Source organism: Solanum verrucosum, unplaced genomic scaffold (genome assembly GCF_900185275.1).
Source record: "Solanum verrucosum unplaced genomic scaffold, falcon-dt-bn FXZP01000109.1, whole genome shotgun sequence".
Classification (NCBI taxonomy): Eukaryota; Viridiplantae; Streptophyta; class Magnoliopsida; order Solanales; family Solanaceae; genus Solanum; species Solanum verrucosum.
Genome location: NW_026020594.1, coordinates 790,763 through 818,320, shown reverse-complemented (window position 1 = coordinate 818,320; position 27,558 = coordinate 790,763). Strand labels below are relative to the sequence as shown.

General features: G+C 33.2%; 4 protein-coding genes across 4 annotated transcripts; 1 reads left to right on the top strand and 3 right to left on the bottom strand.

The window, feature by feature from the left end:
• Nucleotides 1-232: 232 nt before the first annotated feature.
• Nucleotides 233-927, bottom strand: LOC125811306 (auxin-binding protein ABP19a-like). The gene has a single exon (XM_049490817.1). The coding sequence runs from the start codon at nucleotides 869-871 to the stop codon at nucleotides 236-238; it is 636 nt and encodes a 211-aa protein (XP_049346774.1). The 5' UTR covers nucleotides 872-927; the 3' UTR covers nucleotides 233-235.
• Nucleotides 928-11,634: 10,707 nt separating this feature from the next.
• LOC125811321 (uncharacterized) lies at nucleotides 11,635-13,197 on the bottom strand. The gene is made up of 3 exons (XM_049490827.1): nucleotides 12,525-13,197; nucleotides 12,273-12,440; nucleotides 11,635-11,861 (listed from the first exon to the last, which is right to left on the bottom strand). Exons 1-2 carry the CDS (start codon nucleotides 13,195-13,197, stop codon nucleotides 12,379-12,381), a joined length of 735 nt encoding a protein of 244 aa, XP_049346784.1. The 3' UTR covers nucleotides 11,635-11,861; nucleotides 12,273-12,378.
• A 1,036-nt stretch (nucleotides 13,198-14,233) lies between these two features.
• On the bottom strand, nucleotides 14,234-15,013 carry LOC125811320 (protein MAIN-LIKE 1-like). Its single transcript, XM_049490826.1, has one exon. The coding sequence runs from the start codon at nucleotides 15,011-15,013 to the stop codon at nucleotides 14,234-14,236; it is 780 nt and encodes a 259-aa protein (XP_049346783.1).
• A 7,761-nt stretch (nucleotides 15,014-22,774) lies between these two features.
• LOC125811319 (protein FAR1-RELATED SEQUENCE 5-like) lies at nucleotides 22,775-25,463 on the top strand. The gene is made up of 5 exons (XM_049490825.1): nucleotides 22,775-23,459; nucleotides 23,643-25,008; nucleotides 25,086-25,149; nucleotides 25,251-25,325; nucleotides 25,413-25,463. Exons 1-5 carry the CDS (start codon nucleotides 22,775-22,777, stop codon nucleotides 25,461-25,463), a joined length of 2,241 nt encoding a protein of 746 aa, XP_049346782.1.
• Nucleotides 25,464-27,558: the final 2,095 nt, after the last annotated feature.

Sequence of the window (27,558 nt, the reverse complement as noted above, 5' to 3'; positions counted from 1 at the left end):
TTTTTTTACCTTGCAAAACAAATGACAAAAAAAACTAGAATCCAGAAAATTAAAGGCCAAATTCAACTCTGGGAATTGACACTCCATAACAAGACATCAAATACATGATTTTTTTTTATAAAAAAAAACAACAACTAAAATAAACCTAAACAAAATACCATAATTTATTGAAACAATTATTGCAATTAACAAAGCAAACAAAATAATTAAGATACGCGCAAGTTATTCATAATAATTAGTTGGTTCCACCAAGAACACCCTTCAACTTCTTGATTAAAGCAGCATCAAGGAACGTGGTGGCGGCCACAAGTTCAGTAGGCAAATCATTAGCAAATAAAGCAAAGTCAGTAATTTGAAGCCCTGGTGTTGGGCTACTGAAAGAAACAATAGCCAAAGCTGAAGTTTTCCCTGAATTTATCTGAAAATGCAATAACCCTTGTGGAAAAACCATTATGTCTCCTTGTTTTAGGGTTTTGAAGAATACTTTGTTGTCCGAGGAAGAAATAAATCCAGCGCATATTTCTCCTTGGACAACATAAAGCACCTCGGATGCTCCGGGGTGTGTGTGCATTGGGATAACACCACCTATAGCTAAATCAAGCCTAGCCATTGAGATTCCAAGCCCATTGAGTCCTGGAAATTGAGGAGCAAAAGCAGGAGTCACCGCGGCTTTAATGAGAGGGATTAGCTTTACTGGAGCAGCTAAGCCTGAGAACACAAAGTCATCACTAGTTACTTTTGATGGTTTCTTGCAAGCGTAACCCCCCGGACCATCGGGTAAGGACAAGTCACCAACACAGAAATCGAGAACCGCGGCTTGAGAGGAGGAGATGATGAGAAGGGAGAAGATGAACAAGCCTTGAAAATACATTTTTTGAGTGTTTTTTGTAAATTATTTTACTTTCTTTTTTTTTTGGTTGTTGATGAGGAGTTGTGTGTTATCTTGATAGGGTTTTTATAGGGGTTGAGTTTGCATGGATGTTATTTTTGCTTCATTCTGATTGGTTGTTAGAGATAAGGCATGCAGAGGGTTTCACGTGCATGATTTTAGGGTATGAAGGAAACGACATATTTTGGGCTGTGAATTGCATGTGAGTTGGGATTTTTTTTTGGCAAAGAAGAATACAAGAGATCTCTTTTTTGAGAGTTTGTTGGATATTCCAATAGCTCAACAAAAATATCCCAATTACTTTTGGAGTTACTATAAGGAAATTAAGTATTTGGGTGAAAATTATATTGATGTTTTTCTTTTGACTAACATTTTTATTTGTATTAAAATTTAAAAAAAGGAATTCGCTTGATATAATCCACAGTTTTATTTTATATATACATTATAAAGTACGTAGTCAATTGAGTGGCAAGAGCCAAAGCGACTGATAAACCGGCGTTAATAGCAAGTCTAATTTTGAAAGTGTTCTTTTGTCTCTATCATTAGCTCGGATAGTCCTTGCTTCTGATGTTTTAGTCGATTTTCAATGACTCCCTTAATTATATATGTGCGAGTAATTGCCATATGGAGTAATGGAAAATAGGTTTAGTACCCAAAAATGCCATATCCATAAGTTCCTTTGTCGTTGGAAAAAAAGAAAGAAAAGAGAACTATTAACAAGTCTGTTAGAAAGTTGAATTAACAACTTTTACGCGAATTTTCAAATGGGTGAAAGCGGTTGAGTGGTCTCAGTTGGAGATGGGATTGCCAGTAAACCATGCATGGTTCCCTTTCAATGGCCAAAAGACAACAATGATTTTCTAAAATTTATGTTTTTCACATTCTATTATTGAATCATTGATTTTCGTTTGTGCTACATGATTTCTCAAAGATAAAGATTGTATTTTCTATATATAACATTGATAACCTTTTAGTGTGTACAATTGATTTTTACCCCTTTTTAATGTCGAGAATTACATTTGTTTGAGGGAAAAAAATATCTACTTTACATAGAAGTAGTGAAAGAAGAAGGATCGTTCATTTAAGGATTTGAGAGAAAAATATATCTAGCTATGGTGGTGTGGTCCATTAGAAGATGGACAAAATACAATTTGGATGGCACAAAAAGACATTTTATATTCACCCACAAAGAGACATTTGACAACTAAAAAGGGTATCTGAAAGTCTTCTGACAAAAACAAGAAGAAGAAGGGTGGCCCTTTATTTCAAATGTGTGGCTATTGTAAGTGCCCTATCTTGTAGGGAGTTTTGATTTTACTAAGGTTAATTGCTTAGTTGCAGTAATCCTTATGTAATAATAAGACGTCCGCATTAGAGTTTCTATTAAATTTGAATCGCATCGTAGGATTAATTCGGAGGTAGACTTATTGAGATAGGTTTAAGGAGGAATTGACACATATATACAACTCTTAGATTAAATTGACATATTTTAGCCAAATAAATATTTAGCAAATAAAAATCTAAAAAGAATTGGTATTTAATAGTAGTGTATTTTGCACAAAAATTGGTAAGAAAATTCCTATTCACACCCATCTCTCTTCAAATTATTTTTCTTTAAAATATAAAAAATGATTTCTACCATCTTTACTTTAAACTTTCAACGGTTTCTCCTTAAAACTAGTAAATGTTTATTTAGAACTATCTCTCACCTTAAAATTAGCAAAAGTATTTAATTATGACTATTCTTCTTTCAAAGGATATTTTGTTTGTGTATTCAGATAAATATATTTGACAAATATACGTTTGCACTATAATACATACACAATTTATTTTCATATTTTGTTTGTGTATCCACTTGCTTAATCTATACTTAGTACTAGGCTTCCAATATATGTTTATTTATACATTTAGTATGTGGTGAATGTTGAAATCTACTGCAAATAAGTATGTATTCAATTGAACATGTACATGTGATTAAGTATACATTTAATCAAGTGTACACTCGCACTATAATGCATACATTACTTATATTTTGTTTGTATACATTATACATTATTAGTATACATAAATATAATTTGCAACTATTCATGTGTATAGATATATTACCTTTCGAAAATATTTCGATAAATGAAATCAGGTTTGTATACATACTTTCAACTGTATGCATATACATAATATCAATTGTGTATACATTTAGTTTGAAGACGTACACATTAGACTGTTACAAAGTTCTACCTCAATGTATACACATTCATGTTTAACATTAAATAAGAATTAAATACTTCTTCGATTTGAATACTGAGGAGTTAATTAGCATGTGTTGAAATCAATATTGTAGGTAGAAAATCTTGAAAATCAAAATTATTATCCATTAATACTTATAATTGACAATTTACAAACTCATCGTCGTTTTTCAGTTCACCCATTTCCTACAAGGGTTTCACACTGTTTTTGCAATTTTCGTCATTGTCTACATATCTTCGTCAGTTTCTGCATAACTTCTCTTTTGAGATAAACAACTCTTACCAATTGAAATATAATATGAAACACAAATATTTGTAAAAAAAATTTGCATCCAACTACAAGATAAAAAAATGTAGAAATCCTCAAAAAAAATATAAATTGGTGTGATTTGAGTTAGTAACTGTGAAGAGTTATTGTTATACTTGATCTCTAATGGAGATACTTTAGAGAAAAGGATAGAAATCATTAAACTTGAAAGAGGGTGAAAAAAAGGGATTAAAGAGAAAAAGAGGGGAGTTAAAAATACGTGACTTTATATATATATATATATATATATATATATATATATATATATATATATAATAGTGTTTCCCTATTTTTTTTTGCAACATTTTTTGGGTCTGATGATGGCAAAAACAGTTGACAAATAATAAGGAGAGAGGAAAAAAAGAACAGTACTCCATAAATGTGTCTAGGAAATAGAGAGAAAAAATCACTTTACAAGGAAAAAAAATATTACTATTTAATGCCAGATAAATATTTTTTTAAAAATTGTCAAAAAATTAAAAATGGTTTTTTTTTATTACTAATAGGTTATCATGGTTAGGTAGCATTCTTTGTATTTTAATAAAGAGTTTACTGGAAATTTTGACCAAAGTATGCTATTTTTAAAACTAATTCACTAAACTAATACGCTTTTTAAAATTTTTACAATAGTATAAACGTACTTCATTGTAACGTTTTAGGTTATTTTTATTTTAAAAATTCAACAAACAGAAAAGCTGACGGGTCTGATGACGTTAAATGAATAAACGTTACTATGAGTAACGTTTTAGGTGTAAAACGTTACTCACAATAACGTTTATTGAGAATCCAATCACATCCAATCCTGTAAATTCAGAATGAAATCGTGCAAATTTAAAACGCTACTCACAGTAACGTTTTACACCTAAAACGTAACTGTGAGTAACGTTTTAGGTGTAAAACGTTACTCACAATAACGTTTATTGAGAATCCAATCACATCCAATCTTGTAAATTCAGAATGAAATCCTGCAAATTTAAAATGTTACTCATAGTAACGTTTTACACCTAAAACGTTACTGCGAGTAACGTTTCTAAAGAATCCAATCACTGGCCTTCGACTCCTGCAAATTTAGAATCGAATCCTGCAAATTTAGCTGTAAAACGCTACTATGAGTAACGTTTTACCTTAAAAACGTGACTGTTAGTTACAACACATGTGATTATAAAATAAATGTTGTTGTAAGGAATTTTTTGCATATTCCAACAATATTCATCAAAACTTTCACTTGTGTTGCCCATTGTTAAAATAATATTCACAAAACTTCATCAGGTATGAATTAAATAAGTCAAATTTATCATATTATGTTAAGTTCTTACTATAGCTTTAAAATTATTTTTCTAATTTATTAATATTATTTTTAAAACATATCTTATTTTTATGTGTAGGATAAAGATGACGAGCTTTGAACATAATGTGATGGTTGCTTTGTATTGGGTGGCGAAATAATTACGGATATGAACGGATTTAGGTATACTGAATGTGCTAGAATGATTATTAGTATGTCTACCTCAACTAACTATGTTGAATTGGTTGGATTGTTGCATGAGAAAATGGGAACAAATAGTGAAAATATTCATATGGATATTTCTGGAAAATATCCATGTTCAATTCAAGGTAACAATACAAGGTTCATTGAGTTTAAAATTGAGAATGACCAATCTTTGTTACAATTCCTTTTCATACCTCAAAAATTTGCGGATAAGATTGATATAAATGTCTTGGAGATGTATGTAAAGTCCAAATCAACAGATCAAAATGTTGTATTTCAAGTTATGGCTTTACCACGGCCAATCAACCTCATTTTGTAGAACCAGTTGTTCAACCACCATTCCAACAATTGTCGATGCATGGTCATCGATCATTTGGTGAAAGGTCAAGTAGTCAAATGCATATTGATAATAGTCACAGAGATTATGAGGCCAGGTAAAACAACAAATCTATATTTTACTGAATTTTAGTGTAACAATTTAATAAGATAATTTTATTGTCAGTATACATAAATTATCTCTTATTGATAGAAGAAATAACCTTTTAGAGTATACATTATCGCTTTAAAACAAGCTTCTATATTTATAATTTTTCTAGAATTTAACTAATATTTTTTTAAAGAGATAATGAGACCAATGTTGATCTATATAATGATGTAAATGCTGAAATTAGTGATGAAAGTTTGGAGGAAGATTGTCACGCCTCAAATCCCATTAAGACGGACAGGCACTCGATGCCCTAACGGCCCGAGAGAACCAACATGTGACATGTGCTTACTATGCATGTAACTATGAAAATTTTGTGACAAGTTCGCAAGGGACACAATGATATGAACCGATATAAGTAGACCCAAAACTTATATACAAGACTTGGCCATTGAGGCCACAACTGGTTAAGATGCAACTGAACCATATACATAAGTCTACAAAGCCTCTAAAAGATAGAAACCCTTAGAGTAGGTCGGGACAGACCCCGTCTTACCCCTAGCTACGATACAATACCAAAATGAGTCTACCAAGGGCTCAGTAAAGCTCCGAAGCAACCTGGAGCTCACCAAAAGTAGTTGAGTGTCGTATGCTCCTACTGAGGAGGTCTACTAGCGAGAGTACATGTGCCTGCAGCATGAAATGCAGCGTCTTCGTTCGGCAATCTACTGTGGCATAACAAGAAGCTAACCAATCCATACCCATTATAACATCAAAATCCACCATTTCTAGCTTAACAAGGTCAGCCAACGTATCACGATCACAAACAGTTACAATGCAATTACGATAAACCCTTCTAGCTATAATGGAGTCACCAATCGGTGTAGACACCTCAAATGGCTTCACTAATAATTCTGGTATTCTTTTGAACTTTTCAGCAATCAATGGAGTAACATATGATAGTGTAGACCCCGGATCAATTAATACATATACAATATGTGAAAAGATGGACAATGTACCTGTAACCACTTCCGGCGAGGCTTCCAAATTTTGTCGATCCTCGAAAGCATATGTGCGATTCTGAACTCCACTAGAACTAGCTGCTCCCCTAGCTCCTCTCCCACGACCAGTAGGCATCTGTCCTCTACCTAAAGAAGGTGCTGATGACGAGGATGCAACAACTGACCTAGTAGGTTGTGCCACACCACCCACACTTCTATGAGGGCAATTTCTCATCATATGACCTGGTGTACCACACCAAAAACAAGCATTTGTCCCAAATCGACATGCACCTAAATGATTCCTTCCACATTGTTTACAAAACTCTCGAGGAGGTCTTGATTGGCTCATACTTCCTTGCTCTTGGTATCCCGTTGTTTGTGAACCTTGACTTTCACTTCTTTGCCCAAATTGATTGCCCCTAGACCCTTGAAATTGAGATGGGGTACTAGCTGTAGAGTAGGAAGATGATGGCCTAGGCGGTCTGTTAAAGAACCTAGGCCTAAACTCACCTTGGGATGGTGTAAACTGCCCCATAGATCTGACCCTCTTAGAATGCCCTATTTCTGACTCTTGTGTCCTTCTTCTTTGCCTTTGATCCTCTAACTTTTGCGCAAAAGCTTGCATCCTTGCTATATCCATATCTTTATTCAATGAAGCAATTGTACAGTCTCTAACCAGATATGAATCTAATTTATCCACATATCGATTAACTTTATCCCCCATAGTAGCAACTACATTAGGAGCATACCTGGCCAAGGAATTAGATTTGAGACTGTACTCTCTCACGCTCATATTTCCTTGGTGGAGATTTAAGAACTGATCCGCACGGGCCTCTCGGATCTCCAATGGCAGGTAATGGTCAAGGAATGCCTTTTTGAACTCTTTCCATATAGCTGAAGGTGCATCTGTTCCCCTGGATTGCTTCCAAGCTTCATACCACAATAATGCCACACCTTTTAATCTATATGCTGCTAGCTCGAGCGCTTCTTTACCACTTACATGCATAACATCGAAAGTGCGTTGGATCTGATCTATAAAGTCTTGTGGATCTTCATTAGGATCTGTCCCGGTGAATGATGGAGGGTCCAAATTAAGGAAATCACGTATTCGCGTGCCAGCCGCTCTATCTACACTACTAATACCCTCAATTGGACCTTCTTGCCTTTGGCCGTGGCCAGCAACTATACGAGTCAACAATTGGACTGCATTCCTTAAATCTTGCTCGGTAGCATTAATAGGGGGTTCTTGAGGTGCAGCTTCCCCCTTAGTTCTTCTGGCGATGGAGGGGTCGGGGAAGTCTGTGATAGAGACTCATCTTAAGCTTCACCTTGAATAGCTTGACTAGGTGGTGGTTGGCTGGTCCCTTCTTGGGCAGCCACATCCACTCGCTTACCTGTACTTTTACTCCTTCTCGTAGCTGGCATCTTCCCTATAATAAAACAATTCAGAAATTAGGTACTATTCACCACAACATTGGTTCTATCGCACGATCTAAGAAATGAAAGATAAGAGACAACTCCTACATGTCCCGTAGCCTCATGTTTATAAATGTGGTGCACAACACATCCATAAGCAAGACTCTACATAGACACGGCTTTGTAGACTCCCTAGGATGACCTGCTCTGATACCACTTTGTCACAATTCAACCTCCCTTCTTGGATGCTAATCTACAATATAAGTCACAATTAAGCTAATGTCAGCAGCTAATCAAGGCCCTAAAAACAGTAGTTAACACTTGACGGAAAGTAGGCCCATACAACCCTTGCACCAATGGTGAACCACCACACCCTTCTTCTATACATTAATACAACTTCATACATCCTTTTCCAAGATACCCGAACAGCCCCCAACAACAATATACATAAGGCAGACACTATCAATCCCTAAAAATCTTTCAGCATAATAGGAAAATATTAACTCAAAGATTTATCACCATCCATTAGTTCTTGATAAATATATACAAAATTCTCCACCCCAAATCTGTATTTAAAGAGAGGAAAAAATGGGCAATAGTCTTACCTTAGTTTCTAGGAATTTATCCTCTAAAGTTGTACTCCAAGAACTGAAACTCTCCTTCAAACTTTTACTTGAAAATGGGGCAATACTCAAGGAACCAAGGTTTTCTAGGGCTGCTAATTGAAGCCAAGAGAGACCAAGAGAGAAACTTAAGAAATCTGAAAATTTTGCAAGTTAAAAATGAAGCAAAAGATCTGATCTTTATCCCTTTAAAAAAGAGGTGTAATGGCCGAATTTCTTGACTAATTTTGGCCATATATTGTCAAGTAGGTGACCCACCTACTTGGCCTTTTAACTTGGACTTTTGGGAACTTCAACACTTGTTGGGCTCTACTCATAATTATCCCTCTATTCATGTCAATTTGGGCCATAATTAATGCAAGTAGGTGGTCCACCTATTTGGACTTTTCACTTGGGCCTTTTTGGACTTAAGACTATTGGGTCTTGGCTGTCCATTTTTCCCTTATCCTTCTACTCAACTTGGGCCAAATTAATACAAGTAAGTGGTAGTGCATTTGGCCCAATTACCACTTTACTACCTCTAGTTTAAATACTTCTGTCGGAGCTAACTTGTAGTACACATGCTGAAACGTGCAAGGTGTTACATCACCTTGCGAGCTAGCTAGTTTAAACCAACACTAATCATATAAGAAGCACGGTCCCTCACCTATACTATAAGGCTATGTCAAGTATCACGTGAATAGAACTAGCATACGCATAATACAAGTTGTTACAAAGATGAACCTCCAAAATATGGTGATGAAAGTGAACCTGATGAAGATATCGATGATATTAGAGATTTTTCTCAGAATGGTGTAAATCTTCATAATCATAAACAAGGCGTGTCTGAAATACAAAATCATGACATACTCTATTTCAGGACACTAGAGAATGAGGAAGACATTTTCATGTCTACATGTGAATCTGAGATGGAATATTGTTCAATTTGGTCTGAGGAAGCAAAAAAAGATTTGAAAAAAGGTATGTTTTTTTATAGTAAAGAAAAGTTGAAACGGGCGGTAACGATTTGGAGTTTGCACAAAAATAAGGAGTTCAAGGTGGTAACATCTACCAAGAGTCTATGGGTTGTGAGATGTAAGTTTTATAGTTTATTGGGTTGCTTGTGGTTTCTTCGAGGTCGAAAAGTTGGAGATAACCTTTGGAAGATAGGAAAATATGTTGAAAGTCATAGATGTGAGACTGAAGGGCTTTCTAGTGGTCACGCCAATCTAAATACCAATTTGATTGCATCACTGTTTCTAAATCAAATTAGAAAAAATCCTAAGTACTTTGTGGTAGATGTCATTTCAAAGGTTCATAAAAAATTTGGTCATCAAGTGACATACAGAAAAGCGTGGCTTGGACGTCAACGCGCATTTGAATTGGTGTATGGTGACTTTGAGAAATCATTTAGTGACCTACCTAAATTTTTTGCAGCTTTTCAACACTTTAACCATGGAACAATTGTGGAATGGAAACACGAAGAGTCTATGAGTTCATCAGAGGTAAAAAACTTTTAAATTTGTATTTTGGGCTTTCAAGCCATGCATAGATGGATTCCAAACATGTCGCTCTGTTATTTCAGTAGATGGAACTCATATTTATGGAAAGTATGAGATCAAATTATTAATTGCTGTTGGAATTGATGGAAATGATAACATTCTTCCTTTAGCGTTTGCTATTGTAGACAAAGAGTCAAAAAAGGCATCGAAGTGGTTTTTTAGAAATTTGAGTGCACATGTGATAAAAAGTAGACAAGATGTATGTGTTATATCTGATAGGGCAAAAGGAATCTTGACTAGTTTGCAGGAGTTACGGCGATTTCAAGAGCCTCGAGCCTTCCATCGATTTTGCATAAGGCATCTGAAGAGCAACTTTCAATCTAAATTTCCAAACAAGGACCTCATCAGATTGATGTGGAGGGCGGGCTGCTTCAGCTCATCAAGTAAGGAAGTTTGAATCCTTGATGTGGCAAATTAGAGAAGAAAATGTCGAAGCACATGAATACCTCATGGAAATTCCCTTGGACAAATGGACTGTTAGCCATGATGGTGGAAAAAGATGGGGAGTGTTGACAACAAATTTTTCAGAGTCGTTCAATGGAGTGTTGAAAAAAGCACAAGGTTTGCCTGTCACTGCTATGGTTAGACTTTCATTGGAGCAAACTATTGAACGGTATACCCGTAGGTCTCAAATAGAGCACCAACTTGCAGAACAAAATGAATTATGGACTGGGAGGTTCAAAATAAAGTGGGAGAAGAACTATGAAAGTTCAAAAAGGCACTTTGTTTTTTATTGGAATATCCCCACAGGGGTATACGAGGTTAGATCTATACAAGTTGATGGTACTGGTGGTAATCCTCATTGTGTTTCACTGAATGAAAGAAAATATGATTGTGGAAAATGGGTTAATTTGCACTTCCCATGTTCACATGTCATGAAGGTAACTGATAGAATGGGAGGGCTAGCTAGAAATTTTGTTAGCGAGCATTTCACAATAGAGAGTTATGTTGCAACATATTCTGGGTCATTCTCACTTATTGGTCATGAGGCATATTGGTCATCTCCAAGTTTTACAATGAGAAGTAATGAATTCTATCATCGTCCTAATCGTCCAAGGACAACTAGAATACCTAATGAAATGGATCGTGGTTCTACAGTGTATGAGCGAGATTGTGGATTATGTAGGCAGACTGGACATGATAGGCATCGATGTCCCAATCGTAATTAAATTTAAGTGAATAGTTATGGGTTGATGTCTAATTGTGTTAATTTCCTTTCAGTTATCTACTGTAATGTAACTCAAATAATCATTAATCTTTTTGAAATTATGTTATTAGTGCATAAATTTTTCCAGATTTTCAGATTGCTAATAGAGGAAAAATTATTAATGTTAATTTTCACATTTCCAGATTGCTAATAGAGGAAAAATTATTAGTGTTAATTTTCAGATTGCTAATAGATGAAAAATTATTAGTGTTAATTTCCAGATTTCCAGATTGCTAATAGAGGAAAAATTATTAGTGTTAATTTCCAGATTTCTAGATTGCTAATAGAGGAAAAATTATTAGTGTTAATTTCCAGATTTTCAGATTGCTAATAGAGGAAAAATTATTAGTGTTAATTTCCAGATTTACAGATTTACAGATTTCCAGATTGCTAATAGAGGAAAAAATATTAGTGCATAAAGTTATCTACTGCATAAACTTAGAAATGTAGAGGAAAAAACAAACTTAACTTAGAAATGCTCAGATTGCTAATACTTCAAACAACTCGAAATGTTTGATATTATATAATTGGACACGCAACTAATACAAGATTGATTTACATGATTTTTCACTTCTTTCTCTTTCAATACTTCATGGTCCAATAAATGCCGGGACACACAACTCTCGAGTAGAAAGTCCAAAATTGAAATCCAACGCCAGAAATTATTGTCATTTACTTCGTCCAAATAGCTTTGCACAAGCTCGCAGGGGAGATCATTATACTGGAACAAAGAATATAATCAGGACCCAAAGTAGGTCTACAGCATAATGGAAATACTCAGGAGACAAACTAAATATCTCACTGTAGAACATGTCCCAAAACCCATAAATCTTGAACAGTTCTCAGCAAATAAAAGCTACAATGATTTACTTAAGAGAATATATCACTAGTTAAAGCATAAATAAAATGTAATATATTATTCTTCAACTGCTTCTAACAGCTACAATGAAAAAAAAATTCACACAGTAAAGAAATTAAGACAACCTTATAAAAGTTTAATGAAGATCTAAGTAGCATTCATTCTTGATATTAGCAATCTTAGTTACAGTGAAACAGAGAATGCATAGTACCTGCAAGTAATGGCTAACCAAATAATTCAAAAAGAAGATAAGAAACAGAGAATGCATAGTACCTGCGGTGTTTCGAGAAAGAGCAAAGGAAAAGAGGAGAGAGATGGATCTGCAAACCCAAGGGAGAAGAGAGAGGAGAGAGAGGATGAGTACAATGAAGCCTCTCAATTACAGTTCTTTGTTTCTCTTTGCTTGTTTCTTTTTGCCATGCTGGCGAAGATAGTGACTCCCTGACAAGCAAGAGTAATTTTCAATTATTCAACTAAAAAGAGGAGCATTTATGTCAAAAAATAATATAAAGATGTTAAAAGTACCAGTCCCACAACGCTTAGGAAAAATCGTAAGCTTCTCCTTCACTGATGGTTCACCAGATTCGTTTGCATTCTCCACTTCATCGTTGGAATCATCCAACTCATTACTTTCTATATTATTGTTGGAGTCCTCTAAATGATTAACAACATCAGGGGTCTCAATGGACATTGGCAGCCCAGGTGATGAATTAAAGTTGGGGGCATTCTCAAAATGTTGAGGCCGAGAACCACCAAATACATTCTTAAGTAACGAAAGACTTGGATTCCTTAATATTTGTGACGTCGTGTATGGGACAAAATCAATATTTGTTGGTTGATATGTCATACCTGATGCCCTAGGAGTGAAATCCTGAGTTTGGCCCCTTGAAATGGAACCAATATCAGAAGTTGTATGATCATCTTCGGAGACTGATTTGTCAATTTCAATAGGCGCTCGTCCTTTCTCAACAGCACGAGTCATCCTACCAGCAACACCACCTTTTCCTCGCCTACGAACAGGGAAATGTAAATGATCATCATGTACCTCATCTCTTCTATAATCGGCTTGTACATTAAGCCTATCAGCCTCGTACACATATGTCAAGCAATTTTCTCCTTCATTCCGGACCATTGCACGAAATATGTATAAATCCTCCATTGATGGCCGATCACCAAGTGCTCTCGCTCTATCAACCATGGAATGAATATGACGTACCTACACAAAGATCAATTTATTTTCTAACAAGCATTTTCGATTCTTTTTTCTAACAGATGCTCAAAAAAAGATCAATTTGAAGCACTTATATAATATTTTCTAAGAAAAAACATAGGCAACAATTTTCCAAGTCAAAATTTTCGAGAAGAAGTAATATTTACCTTGCCATTGATATATCCTCAAAAGATAAATCACAAACACACGGAATCTAATACATACCATTGTTTCATATGCTGTTGAATTTGGTACATAACTTTCTTGTTGTCAAGGACACTAAGTAGGATTACCGATAACAAGACGAGTAATGCGTCTGAACCAAATAAGGTAAAGGTCATCATATCGAAGTGGTTCACGATTGAACAGTGCATCACAAGTATAGTGAAGTCGTTGGTTCCAAAAAGGCAACCATTGTGCATGCTCCAACTTCCAATTTGTATTTGGTCTGCCCCTACGATCATGGTGAAAATGTGTGGCATCAAATAGAAATGGAGTTGGTATCGTTTGTTTCAATCCAAATTGTCTTATAACTCGATTAGGTAAGTGAACCTCGACGACATCCCAACAAAAAGTTGGAGCTCTAACACGCCATATGTCTCGTCCAATTCGACAATAGTCAGGAAGATTCTCAATTAAGTCATCTGAATATGGTTCCCAAACAAACTACATAAAGAGAAAAGAAATGAGTTTCAACTACAATATATACATAAAAAAAATTAAAAAAATATGTATACCATCATACCTGATCCTCTGTCATAGAATCAAGTGCATCCCTAAAACTTTCAACACATGCTTAGTGGTATCAGTCCAACTAAAATGTGCAAACCATCTAGTAGCACGTGGACCCCTAGGTAAACCAACAAGAAAATTATTTTCGGTGTCCTTTTGTGCTATTACCTGAGGTTTGAGGACAGTAACTCTCTCCTATGCCCAAATCTAAACATAATATATAAATATATAATTATGAGATTATAAACTAGAAGAAATATTTATAAATAATTGATGTAGTTATTAAGTATACCTAGAGTAGTGGTAGAAATCCAGCTATCTCGTTTTGGTTACTCTGTGAGGCCTTACAGAGAAAGCGATACAAGCACGCTAAGGTTGCACTACCCCAACTATAAGAGCTAACTACATTGAGATCCTCGAGCATATGAAGGAACATAAGCTTTAAATAGTTGCCAGATGTATCTGCCATCATCATACCAGCAATCATCCAAAACATATAACATCTAGCCATTTGATTGATCATATCTTGTGTTGCCAAGTCAGGTAACTGTAGTTGCTCGAGCATATGTGCATTAAGTGCAGTTACTTTGAGGCTACTACGGTTGAAGTCTTGAGGACGTGGAATAAAACCTAACAATCTTTGACAAATATTTTGCCAATCCCCTATGGTCCTTATCGACTCATCACCAAGTACTGGATCACCATTCACAGGTAAGCCATACAACACTTCTACATCTTGCAAGGTGATTGTCGCCTCACCCGTCCTAAAGTGAAACGTATGAGTCTCAGGACGCCATCTCTCTACTAGTGAAGTGATTAAGCTACGATCAATACTAGGTCGATTTGATCTATAAACACCATATAATCCTGATAATTCAATTACTTCTAAGACTCGTGGATGAATAGGATATTTCTTTACGAGGTCCCAAAAATTTCCATCACACCTCCTCATATTTAAAATCATATTAACATTTCCATCCCATATATCCTGTGACCTATGGGTAAGTTGTTGAGTTAATACTGATGGTTCAAGTGGACCGGGATCCAATTGGTATGCACTATAACCAGCCATATACGTATCTATTAAAATGAAAAACACATAAAAGTAAATTAAATATTAATGTTAGTTCAAAATATAACAAGCAAATCAAAATAAATGTACTGTCACCTAATGTTTCATTAAAATTTTGGAAAATGAACTCAATTTCAGTAGAGGCAGATTGCAGGTCAATCTGTTATAGTCTTCCATTCCATTTTCATATGAATATTTTTTTCATTGTTTCTCTTTGCATCAATTCAAAATGAAAACACAACATACAAATCAGAATTTCTTGAGTGATTATTCTATATAACCAAAACGATGTAAATTCGAGAAGATAGAAATTCTAAAATTCAAGCATTCCTTCTACTATTTTGTAAGGAAAAAAAAACATACCTCAAGGCTCTAACACAGAAAAACTAACTTGATTCCAAGCTTTTCGAAAGATTTATAGCCATAATTTATCGTGAAACTCGATATAACAAGAAATCCCCAAAATTGATTTTGAAATAGAAGAGCTACAGTTTATCCACGAAATTAGGTTTTGGCCTGAACTAGGCCAATCAAGAATCAGTGAACAGAGCATACACATGAATAAAATATAACATTCATACAGGGATTCAAAGATAAAATTGATGATCTCTCCGTCTAGTTGCAACAATAACAATTAAGGAAAATAAGGCATGATACAAGACATGGTGGAGTACAACACAACAAAGATTAAATTGCTTACTGAGAACTCCTGAGTCACCAGTGAGTTGGATCTGAGTGATGATGGGGTCGTTGGTATTCCGGTCAATCGCCACCAAGGGTGACTACCTCGTTGCAAAGAGAGGAACAAGAACGTCAGGGAGCTCGATTCGTAGCTGCAAAATCTTGGAAATGGACTTGGACACATACCTGGAAAGAAGCTGAAGGGGCTGAGATAAAGTGAAAGAAGAAGATTTTTCAAAACCACCATAGTTGTAGATCTGGACTAACCAATGTATTTTGGAAAGTTCCTTCTGTATTTTCAAAACCACCATAGTTGTTGATGACTCTGAACACCTGTATCCGCATCATATTAAGACGTTGGTTGAATGACATCAGTACATTAAATGTACGAGCATGTAAGGAGAACTGAAAGCATAGATAATTGAACTGAGACTAAGAAAAATACTCACCTCAACTCAACTCCAATACATAACCAATAATAAGAGATGCAATGTTGAAAGCATTATAAAACAGAAGATATAAACTCCATTATGTATAAAGATACAATAAAATACTCTTTTCTCTTATTTGGGAGATTCTCTAACCGACAACCATCACGATGATATATGTGATGATACAACGTTTCGCCCACGCTGTCAAAACTATCCTATACCTTGTCAGGGTATAGAACACTTCAACTAGGTGGATTCACTAAGCTATGCTTAAAAGCAATAAGGAGTCGTCTAAAAAGTACGATCATTTACCCATGTTGGCTACATGGTTTATGAGGATTGTGAGTTGTTTAAGCTCATCCCCATATCGATGCTCAATACTGCTCCCAATAAATATATATTCATGCTCAATGTTAAAACATTCTCTTTCTCTGGTTTGAAATAATTGCTCAAATTATCCTTTTAAAAGAGGTAACTGCTTTGAAATATCTTTGAACTCATAAACTCTTTTTAGAAATCAAAGTTTCTCTTTTCTCAATGTAAAAATGATAAATTTGGAAATACTTAGTTTCCTTAAACTTTATTCAAAATGTCTCTTTAACTTTCCTCAAAACTCAGTTTAATACACAATTATTGGCTTTAAAAGATTTTCAAGATGTATAACTCAAAATAAAATATGGATATAAACGAATCAACTCAAGGATTACAATAACAATATAGAAAACTCAATACTTAGAACTCAATGATACTACTCATCTCAAAAATACTCGACTAATTGGACTCATGCTGAATTATAGACATGAACGAATTAACTCAAGGATCTCAATAACATTATAGGAAACTCAATACTCATATTTACTCTCTCGAGACTTAGTTCAAAATCATGGTTGATTACAAAAGAATCCTCAAAATGACTCAAAAGACCTCTTGAACTTTCCTCCTAAACTCACTTTAATTAGTTTGGAATGTATATTAAGACATGTGATTAGGACATGTAGGGTCTCTCAAGGATGAATGGAGACTTTAGAAGCAAATTAATACAAAGAAGAGAATGTAGTCACGATTCAAAGGAACACGTTCGGAATGAAGCACAGAAAGAAAAAAGACCAGGAGACCCTGGAGCACTGGCCAGCGTGGGGAGCCAGGCCCCAAACTACAGAGCAAAAGTCATGGTGCTATGGGTGGCGCGCCGCCCCAACCTTTAACCCAGAAAACCGACAAATTTTTCTTCTCAATTTAGGGTCCTAACTCATTTAAAATGGGGTAAATTCTCCTAACTCTTCTTGATTCTCAAACCCAACACTAATACAAGAGGAATTCAACACAATCCCTTTGGGAAACACAACTTTTACAAAAGATAAACAACACAAAAGAATTCACAACTTTCACTATTCAAGAATTGAACAAAATCAAGATCTACTCAAGAAATCTTTGAATACAACGATTTCATGGATAAAGTAGATGTATGGCGTGAGGACGAACAAGTCCATCACTATGAGAAGCCTTACATACCTGAAAAGAACAATGTTCTTGGCGAAAATCGACGGGATCTTGACGAACGTTCAAAACCTAGCTTTTTCTCCTCTTGAATTGTTCTCTTATTTTTCCAAGTGTTTAGGAACGACAAAGAATGGTTTAGCATCTGATTAGACCCTTAATTGGGTGAGAAAAAATGTGCTAAGCCTAGTGGGAAAAGGAAAAGACCAAAATACATTTTTCTAAAATGGATGAAATCTCTTAAATAGAGAGGTTTCACTCAAACATGCATAACTTTTTACTCCGAGCTCGAAATTTAGCAAATTTGACGGTGTTGGAAAGAGGACTCAAAGACATTCAATTTGATAGACCATGGGCCACCTAATTCTTTATATGCTAAAAGATATGATTGATTGAAGTTGACCCAAAACTAGAAACTGATGGTGACTCGTATGAACTTCTCTTTAGTTCTTTTGAAATCTGAGGTGTTACACAGGATGACAAGCAGCTACCTCTCAATGTATCCTTTGAAAGCCTCAGAGAAAGATGAAGAAAAATGATCGCTAAGGTTTCTTGTTCAAAAATTACTCATTAGTTAATGATACTATAAGAGTGTATATACATACGAGTAGTGTAAAAATCAAGATACTCTAATTTTCAACGGTTAATAAAAGTATGTTTGAATGATAGAAACGTACAAAAGTTCTGCAAAAAGGTTATGGATCATCTGTTGATGGACCTATAGAGTAGCGCAAAATTAGAAGTTGAACAAGTGCTGCCAAATTAAAGGATAAGTTAGCAGCCAGAAATGGACACAATTGATCCAGCCCAATAAGATAACAAGATATATACAAATACAAAACAATAATAATGAATAAGAATGGTCTGCCTGCTGCCTACTGTACCATTAAAATAGACTTTGCAACACATAAATAAATTATCACCTTCAAGTTATATTGTATATAATTAAAATAAATAATTGTTTCGATGAAACGTACATTGAAAGACAACTCATAGCTAAACTTGAATGTGATCACCTTTATCGTTACATTTCGTAATTCTAATAAGCTAATGTATTTTTAATATTATTTTCTTTAAAACGTAATCCATAGTTTGAGGTTCAAAAAAATATTGCTCCTGCGAAATGATTTTGCTATGACATCTAATTTTTTATTAGTCTAAGTTGTTTGATGTATGTTTACCTTTTTTGTTTTTCTTTTTTAGGTGTTATATACTTTGGTTTTCTTGAAAATCTAGTCCAGCTAGAAGTGTTCCATTTTCAGTGGACTTTTTAGTTTTGATTAGTCTAAAGTTGTGTAATGTGTGTTTAGCAGAAAACAAAATGGTCCTAACTATCGTGTTAAATCTTTAAAAAAGAAAAGAACTTTTGAATTTTATTTTTTGTATCAAATTAATTTATGTGGATTTACCTCGCAACCGTTCGTGACCCGTCTTCTGATTATACTTGTTAAAATGGATCATGGGGCAAAAAGAGTAGATAGACTTGACTTTTGGAAAAATTGAACTCACTCCATACGTAACTATTGACAAAATGTTAATGTTTCTTAACGCTAGATTGAACGTAATTGTAATTAATAAAATTTGAGTTTGGAAAATAATAATCAAGACTGAAAAAATAATGCAACAATCGTATTTATTGATTTTGAATATGAGTGTTACAATCTCTATTATTCCTTCGATTCGTCTTTTCAGATATAAATTCAAGGGCTCTTGGAGATTGTTCTTGAATCTTCGATGAAATTGAACTTGAACTTTATATTGATCTTGAGTTTTACTTGAATTCATTTCGAGCTTATTCTTGAATCCGGTGGTCTTAATCTTGATCGTTAACTTGATTGCTTGAGTTTTGAATCTATAGATTGTAAAGAAATTTGCAGCCTTTGATCCACGAGGAGTTGTGATAGGATGAGGTTTCCCTTCGGCTAATCAGATTTAAGTGAGGTAGCATATTACAAAGTAGGCATGTCATTTTGACACATGATCATATTTACTTCTTTATTTGACTTGGCATGCCACATCATTTGACATGTGACACCAAACTTGATACCTAAGATGAGATGAAATTGAACTTAACAAATTTGGCTCATCTATTTAGTTCAAATCATTATAATTATTTTATTTGACCTTTTTTATTTTATTAATAAGTAGAGAGAGATGAGACTCAATAAGAGCATGCCATAAAATTGAAGGTGGCAAACTAGATTCAATAGGCTAACAAGTGGGCCTATAAAGCGCTGACATGAGTGGCTCGACGTGTCAAATGGAGAGACATAAAAGCTTCATGAGCTTAGTTGAGAGCTCTAACACCGTATGAAAGTGTGTGATTATCCCACTTTAAAACTCCAAGTAATAAATAAAGTGATTTGGTACTCCGTTTGTTTAATAATAGTTGTTCATTATGTTAAAAATAATTGTTTAATTTAAAAAATTAAGAGATAATTTATATTTTGTGACTATTTTATTTTTACTATTAAATATTATTCATTATCTAGCGACAGTTCAAATAAGAAAACATAACAATTAATAATTGATTTAATCAACTTTGAGATGTATTTTAATATGGGTAATACTAAATAGCCAGAAAATTTAACCAGAAATTTTAAAAAACTATAATATCTTTTTTATTTTAAAATAAACTGATCATTTTTTTATTTTTTAGTTAAAAAGTATTAAAATTAAAAGGATAAAAATATTTAAAAGATAAAATAATATAGATAAAATATCATGTTAACCAAATTTTCTTGCTAAAAGGATTTTCATTTTAATATATTTAGTTCAAATAGAAGAATAAAACTAATAATTGAAAAATAACACTCAGACGGAAAAATGATGATTTTTTTAATCGTTAACTCATATTTTTAATATCTCGTGAAGTGCAAGTAGAACTGTGCATAACGAGATTGTGATTTTGTAAATATTTAATTGAAACTCACATTTCCCCTTGTACTTCCCTTTGTGGAATAACAATTGCCCCTACGAGTAGTACTCTTTTATTTCAAATTAATTAAATTATTGAGATATTTTTTAGTTTTTAAATTTATATAATTTTTTAATTTTTGAGATTACTTTTAAAATGTTCTTTCAATTTTATCTTTTATTAGTTAGTATTGAAATTAGTTATTAATTAATATTTAGTTATTTTAATCATAAATTTGACAATAATTAATAAGGATAAAAATAGAAAGTTATGTCTAATTTATGTCTTAATCTTCTTTTCTTAAAGGGTGTGAAATACTTCAACAATTTAATTAATTTGAAATGGAGGGAGTAGTAATTAGAACAATTTTAAATGAAATTTAGTGTCGTCTACTACTACTTTCCTTTGTATCACTGTCCAATAATATCTATTCATGGTTGATTTTACACCTTCTTTAAGAAACTATAAATAGAAGGGTTATTTTATTATACATATCATCTTTTAAATATAATAAATATAATATTTTGAAAAATGTAACAGAAATAATTATAATTAGTGATAAGAATAAATTAGAAATTAAGTATAAAATTATCTATTAATTTCATAAAATACATAAATATTATTGAAAATCTCAAAATAATATAATAGATAACTATTATCGAATGAAACGAGTAATCATGATTTTCACTAAAAGGAATCTAATAATTTCATTAAGCATTTCTATGCTTTCTTTGTTGCACGATATGCTCTCGTTAGCTTGAGTTCATCATTAAGCTTTACCCAAAAAGCACGCATGCTTTACTTCCCTTTTGGATTAATGTTAAATGGTATTCATCTACTTTTGAATTGACACGTCTATTAAGAAAAATAATAATTGATATAGTAAATTTATTATTTTATCTTTATTTATGAAGTGGATGAATTAAAAGTATAAAATTTTCAAAAAGTTCTACCTTTTACAAAATTAATTAATTAAAGGTATAATACATAAATAAATAAAAATTGTCCTTTCTTAATTGTCCAAACGAACAAGTAAAAAGAGACAAAGGACAAAGAAAGTACTATTAAAAATGAAATACTATGAATCACAAAATTTACCACATATATAGTTGAATTAAGCTCTTCATATATACTGTTGGTATTTATTTATCATTATTTTTTTTGGTGTAATTATTCTTGTCATCTATCACTAATTATTCACCATTAATCCATGTTAAAAGATGAATAAGAGGGACTACCATCTAGTAAATTAGTATCTCTAGGAAATTGTTTTAAGTTAGTACATTCTGATAACCTAGTTATAATCACCAACTATGGTAGTGAGTATGAACTACCTAGTATGTTTAAATTGTATAAATGGGGAATTGATACGTAATCAAAAGTTAAATTTATAGGATTACGTGTTTGTTTACAAAATAATAAGTTAGCACATTTTGATAACCTAGCTAGTTATAGTATCTCTCTCTCTCTTTTCTGAGAGTGTGCTTCATTTTCATGGGTCTCTTCTCTGCTTTGGAAAGCTATTTGTTCTTTTAGAAATTTAAAGGTCAAGGTTATATTATATTAACAATTATCATAATCATAAAGAGATTAAGTTTTGTGCACTGTCAGTGTAGTAAATTTCTACACCATCAGGTAACTTACTTTAATAAAATATTATAATTATAAAAAAGAAAAGAAAATAATATCAACCATTTACTAAAAAGAGAAGAAGAAGAATATCAATAGTTGAGTCCTATTTGGATTCTAACCAAATATAATTCCGTAATTAAATTATTTTCTTTCCAAGATTAATACAATAATTAGGTTTATCGTAGGTTTTCCCTTAAGATCATCGCTCATGTAATTCTTCAAACATCATACTTTCTGAACCTAGTAAGAAATAATTTTTAGAACTTCAAACATTCTAAAACTTGACAAGCTTCTTCTACTCAACGGTATGTCGCGAGAACAAATTTCTTATATTTTCTTGTTTATAAGCATGAAAAAACTCCTTTTGAACAAATCTTCATTAGCAAAATAATTCAATGTACCAAAAATAGGTGAATATAGCGTCGAGAGAGGTGAATATTGCATTTAAAGTATTGTCATATCGTCTCTAATTCTTCTGTTCTACACCAAGTTATTGGGAAGAAATTTTATTAGTTTAACTTCCACTACTGAATATATTTTCCAAAGGAAGTGTTGAATAATAAATAGACATATTCATAATTTTAAGTTATCTAACATTCATAAATGTATTTTGCAGCATCAATGGAAAACTCAAATTTAGATGAGCAACATACAGAAGTTGAAGTTTCATTAGAAGAAAGTGATAGGGAAGAAACAAGACAGATTGTTTCCGAAATAGGAGTTGGAAATTCGAGAGACCCCTATATCGGTAAGGAGTTTCAGTCACTTGATGATTCATTTAAATTTTATCTCGAATATGCTCATCGTAGCGGTTTTAGTGTACGTCGAGGTCGTATGACTAAGTCAAGAAAAGATAAGTCAATAATTGGTCAAGAGTTTGTCTGTTCAAAGCAAGGATTTCGTTCAAAGAAAAATTTAGAAAGTAATAAACCACGAGATGAAACCAGAGAAGGATGCAAAGTGTTGTTATATATGTCAAAGAAAGAAGAAGGTAATTGGGTTGTTTGTAGGCTTGTTGCTAAGCACAATCATGAACTTGCATCTCCAAATAGTCAAAAATTCTTGCGATCAAAAAGAAAAAAATCTGATGCCCAAAAGAATCTTATTGATTTACTTGATAACTCTGGAGTTCGTCCAAGTAAAATAGCATCAGTGTTGATGAATCAAGCTGGGGGTATAGATCGACTGAATTTAACAAGTCAAGATATCCAGAATTATTTGCAAACTAGAAGACAAAAAAATCTTGAAAAAGGAGATGCACAATTAATGCTACAATATTTCCAAAGGCGTCAATCTGAAAATCCAGGTTTCTTTTATGCAATTCAAATGGATGTAGATGGTCATTTAGCTAATTGTTTTTGGGTTGATGCTAGATCTAGGATTGCTTATAAGAATTTTGGGAAAGTAGTTGTTTTTGATCCTACATATCTGACAAATAAATATAAGATGCCTTTTGTTCCATTTACTGGAGTTAACAATCATTATCAGTCTATTTTGTTTGGTTGTGCTCTACTTTGGGATGAAACTCAAGACACTTTTGAGTGGTTACTTCGTACTTGGCAAGAGGCAATGTTCGGAGTTGCGCCTCATACAATCATAACAGATCAAGATTCTGCCATAACAAATGCAGTTGCAACAGTATTTCCTAACACTAAACACCATTTTTGTATGTGGCACATAACAAAGAAGATTCCAGAATATTTAAGTCATGTTTATCATCAGTATGTTGATTTTAGTAGCAAGTTTAGTTGGTGTATTCATGGTACAACCACTCCTGAGGAATTTGAAACAATGTGGATAGAAATAATGGAGATGTATAATTTAGGAGAAAATAGTTGGTTGCAGAGAATATATGCAATTCGTGAAAAATGGATACCAGCATATGTGCGTACTACTTTTTGTGCAGGCATGTCAACAAGTCAAAGAAGTGAGAGTATGAACAAATTTTTTAAAGATTATTTGAATTCTAGTACTCCAATGAGTATATTTGTGGTGCAATATGATAAGGCTATTGACGCTAGATATGATAAAGTAAGAGAGAAGGATTACAAGACAAAACATTCAAGGCCTATCTTGAAAACTTTGTATCCTATGGAGGATGAAGTGGCGAAGGAATATACAAGAAAGATATTTCAGATTTTTCAAGAAGAACTAATTCAATCTCAAAAATTTATCTCTGAAAAGATTGAGGTTAAGGACGGAAGAAACATCTATAAAGTGCATCAACTTCAACGACAAAAGCCGACATACATCGTTAGTTTGGATCTTGCATTGAAAAGAGCTGTTTGTTCATGCCACAAATTTGAGTTCATGGGAATTCTATGTAGACATGTACTAATGGTATTTATAAAGAAGCAGATTCACTCACTTCCGACATATTATTTATTAGATCGATGGAGTAGAAATGCAACCAAAGAAAGAGCTAATGATCCACCAAATGAAACAAAAAATTTGAAATCTTCTACCTTATGGTTTAATAACATTATGATACATTCTATTGGGCTATCTGAACGAGCTACAAAGTCTGAAAAACATTATCAATTTGCACATCAGAGATTATTGCGATTGTGTGAAGAACTTGATGAACTTCCTTATGAATCAGAGGAAGATTGTGTTGTATCAGGTGGTCCAGGTAGTGAAAAATATTGTGAAATAATATCATGTGAACAAAGTCAAGATACTACTCTGCTTGACCCTCCAGTAGCGGCAACTAAAGGGCGTCCAAGATCTTTGAGAATGAAAGGTGCTTTGGAAGTTACTCAAAAGACCAAAAAAGTTACTTCTCAGAAGCAAAAAAGGCAAACGAAAAGTATGAAATTTAAGAGAAAGGAAACAAGGTAATTTCACTTTACACAATAAATATTATTTCTATTGCGAGTTATTGTTGTTATAACTTCTAACATTTTATGTGCAGTTCAAATTATAATGTCGAAGTCGAGCAGAATGGTACAACAATATCTAACGAGGCTCATTCAATGGTAATTTTTTGTATACTAGCTTATGTCAGTTGGCTTACTTTTCATATACCTTCTTCTTCAACTAACAGAATTCTTTCAAATTTTATCATTTAATTTGTCAGCAGTTTCAACGATATCCAGAATATTATCAAGGATTTATTGAGAACACTGATTGTGCTTATGCCACATCATTTACGGTAAGAACTATTCATTTTTTATTCTATCGTTTATATATTATGTACATGCTAAAGTGTGTGTTGATGAATTATAACTCTTCCTTTCAGGAGTTGATGAAAGCAGCTTCAACTCCATTCCAGCAACACCATCCTAGTTAGTGAGTAAGAAGATGAAGGATTTGGAGCTTTGAGAATATAGGAAATAAGAGGAAGCAGTTATTTAGATTTTAGTTTATTAGTTTTCTTTGAAATTTTTTAACTTTTGAATAGTACTTTCATTGTTTATTTTGACATGTATATGGGATAAAATTATATGCTTGTATTGCAGTTTGTCCTCTATTTTTGGGTCAAATCAATTATATTTTTTGTTACGTGTGAAAATAGATGCACTTTATATCATTCGAAAATGAGCGTAACATGTAAGATTCCTCTACAAATCAACAAATTTTACTCTAAAAATAGCTGATGTTATAACATGTGTTGTCGAAAACCTTAATAAAAACTAGCTATGCCATAATACAATTATATACAAATAGTTTTCTGGTGGTGTAGAAAACTTGTTCCTTTACGATATGCAAACTTATATGATGCTCCAGATGTGGTTGAACTTTTTACCTCATCCTCCTCCCCAACCAGCTGTTAATAGCATCATGAGTCTATGAGTTTCCTCTTCATTGCTTAGTTTCAAAGATGTAAAACTTGAGATATATATATGTCAAAGATCATAAATATAATTAAAATCACTTATTCGATAAATTTTTATTGATAAATAGTATCAGAATGATATACATGAATCTGAACTTATATTAGAATTTAGATTCTAACAAGTCCAACAAGTTTGTCATACATAGAATGAAACTTAAATTTCATACAATAGTACAAATTGTGAAATACATTTACTATAAAGCGTCTCTCTTTTCTTTTCGAAGCATTTTCCATTCCTTTTACCCCATATAGTATATATGTTGCTTGGGGTGGACAAGAGGAGTTGTATATGCATCGTTATCGATCATTGTGAAGATAGAAATATGTCTCAGCAGGAGCTAGAAGGAGCATCTTCGGATGACTTGGTTCAGAAACAATGGGAAAGAAGAGGTTACCTTGGCGTGCATACAGAAGCAGAACGACTATAGCTTTATTGATCTTCATATCCCTGCTAGTCGTGTCAAAGCAGACGACATGAATGATCTTAGCTCATTTGGCTGATTAGTATGGTTCATGAGAGCTCAACTCACTGTGGAACAGAACACAATTATTCCCAATATTGAGAACTAAAGGGGTTCACAAATGCAAGTATTTCTGCAAGGCTTTTCGAGGAGCTTGTTGGTGTTCTGACGCCACTCGGGGATGATGAAAAAATATGCTCCATGAGCATCGATAAATCATGTTCCATGAGCCACCAACCAACCAAAAAACAAAACTCAATAGACTCCTTACGTGAAAATTTACAGAAAGAGAATCAGTAACTCATTCATAACAATAAAATTAATTCAGAATATGATCAATCTGTCCAAAAATAATTTAGGTAAATTATGTCTCTTAAAGTTGAAAGCATTACAGAGAAATAGGATTAGTAACTTAATTCTATTTTCTCTTCCCATCTATTGTTAGATCAGGGTATTGATAAATTATGCCCACATAAATGGTATGAAGAGCACCATCATCTATAGGAAGATTGAATGAATTACTCATAAACAATGAAATTCTATTAGAGTAAATTGATTGTGCAAATAAGACACATTAATCACATAATAATTCTAAAATTAAATTATTAATAAAGAGAGAATAGTTTCACTAACATAGATCTACTGTACTCACATAGCAAAATAGGTTATTGAATTTGACACTTTGATTCTGCAAATTCACCTGCAAATGCTTTCTTTATACTAATCAATAAAATAACCATTAGTTAATTAGAGTGAAAAATGATAAAATAAAAACAAAATCATAACCCTCCATGAGTACGAATAAACAAACAAAATTGGAATATCAAGATATGCAGATCGGAAGAAAACATAAAGAGGAAGTAGGTCAAATGTGATATGCAGATTGAAAAAAAAAGCATAAAGAGGAAGTAGGTCAAATGCGTATAAGAAGGAGTAACTGCCGCTGAATATCAGCTATTTTAGAGGGATAAAGACAGGATTTTAATTTCTAGGAGAGAGAGAAAAAAAAGTTAATTTTAATTTTATATTTCTTAAAAAAGATTAGGGAGAAATTAAAATTACATGATGGTGTAGAAATTTACTACACT

Excerpts from the sequence above, each read along its gene's own strand:
- LOC125811306 (XM_049490817.1), bottom strand. The coding sequence starts at position 871 with ATGTATTTTCAAGGCTTGTTCATCTTCTCCCTTCTCATCATCTCCTCC.
- LOC125811321 (XM_049490827.1), bottom strand. The coding sequence starts at position 13,197 with ATGGTTGATAGAGCGAGAGCACTTGGTGATCGGCCATCAATGGAGGAT. Across the intron at positions 12,441-12,524 it reads TCCTAAGCGTTGTGGGACTG|GGAGTCACTATCTTCGCCAG; the intron begins GTACTTTTAACA and ends CTTGCTTGTCAG.
- LOC125811320 (XM_049490826.1), bottom strand. The coding sequence starts at position 15,013 with ATGGCTGGTTATAGTGCATACCAATTGGATCCCGGTCCACTTGAACCA.
- LOC125811319 (XM_049490825.1), top strand. The coding sequence starts at position 22,775 with ATGTATTTTGCAGCATCAATGGAAAACTCAAATTTAGATGAGCAACAT. Across the intron at positions 25,009-25,085 it reads TTTAAGAGAAAGGAAACAAG|TTCAAATTATAATGTCGAAG; the intron begins GTAATTTCACTT and ends TTTTATGTGCAG. Across the intron at positions 25,326-25,412 it reads CTTATGCCACATCATTTACG|GAGTTGATGAAAGCAGCTTC; the intron begins GTAAGAACTATT and ends TCTTCCTTTCAG.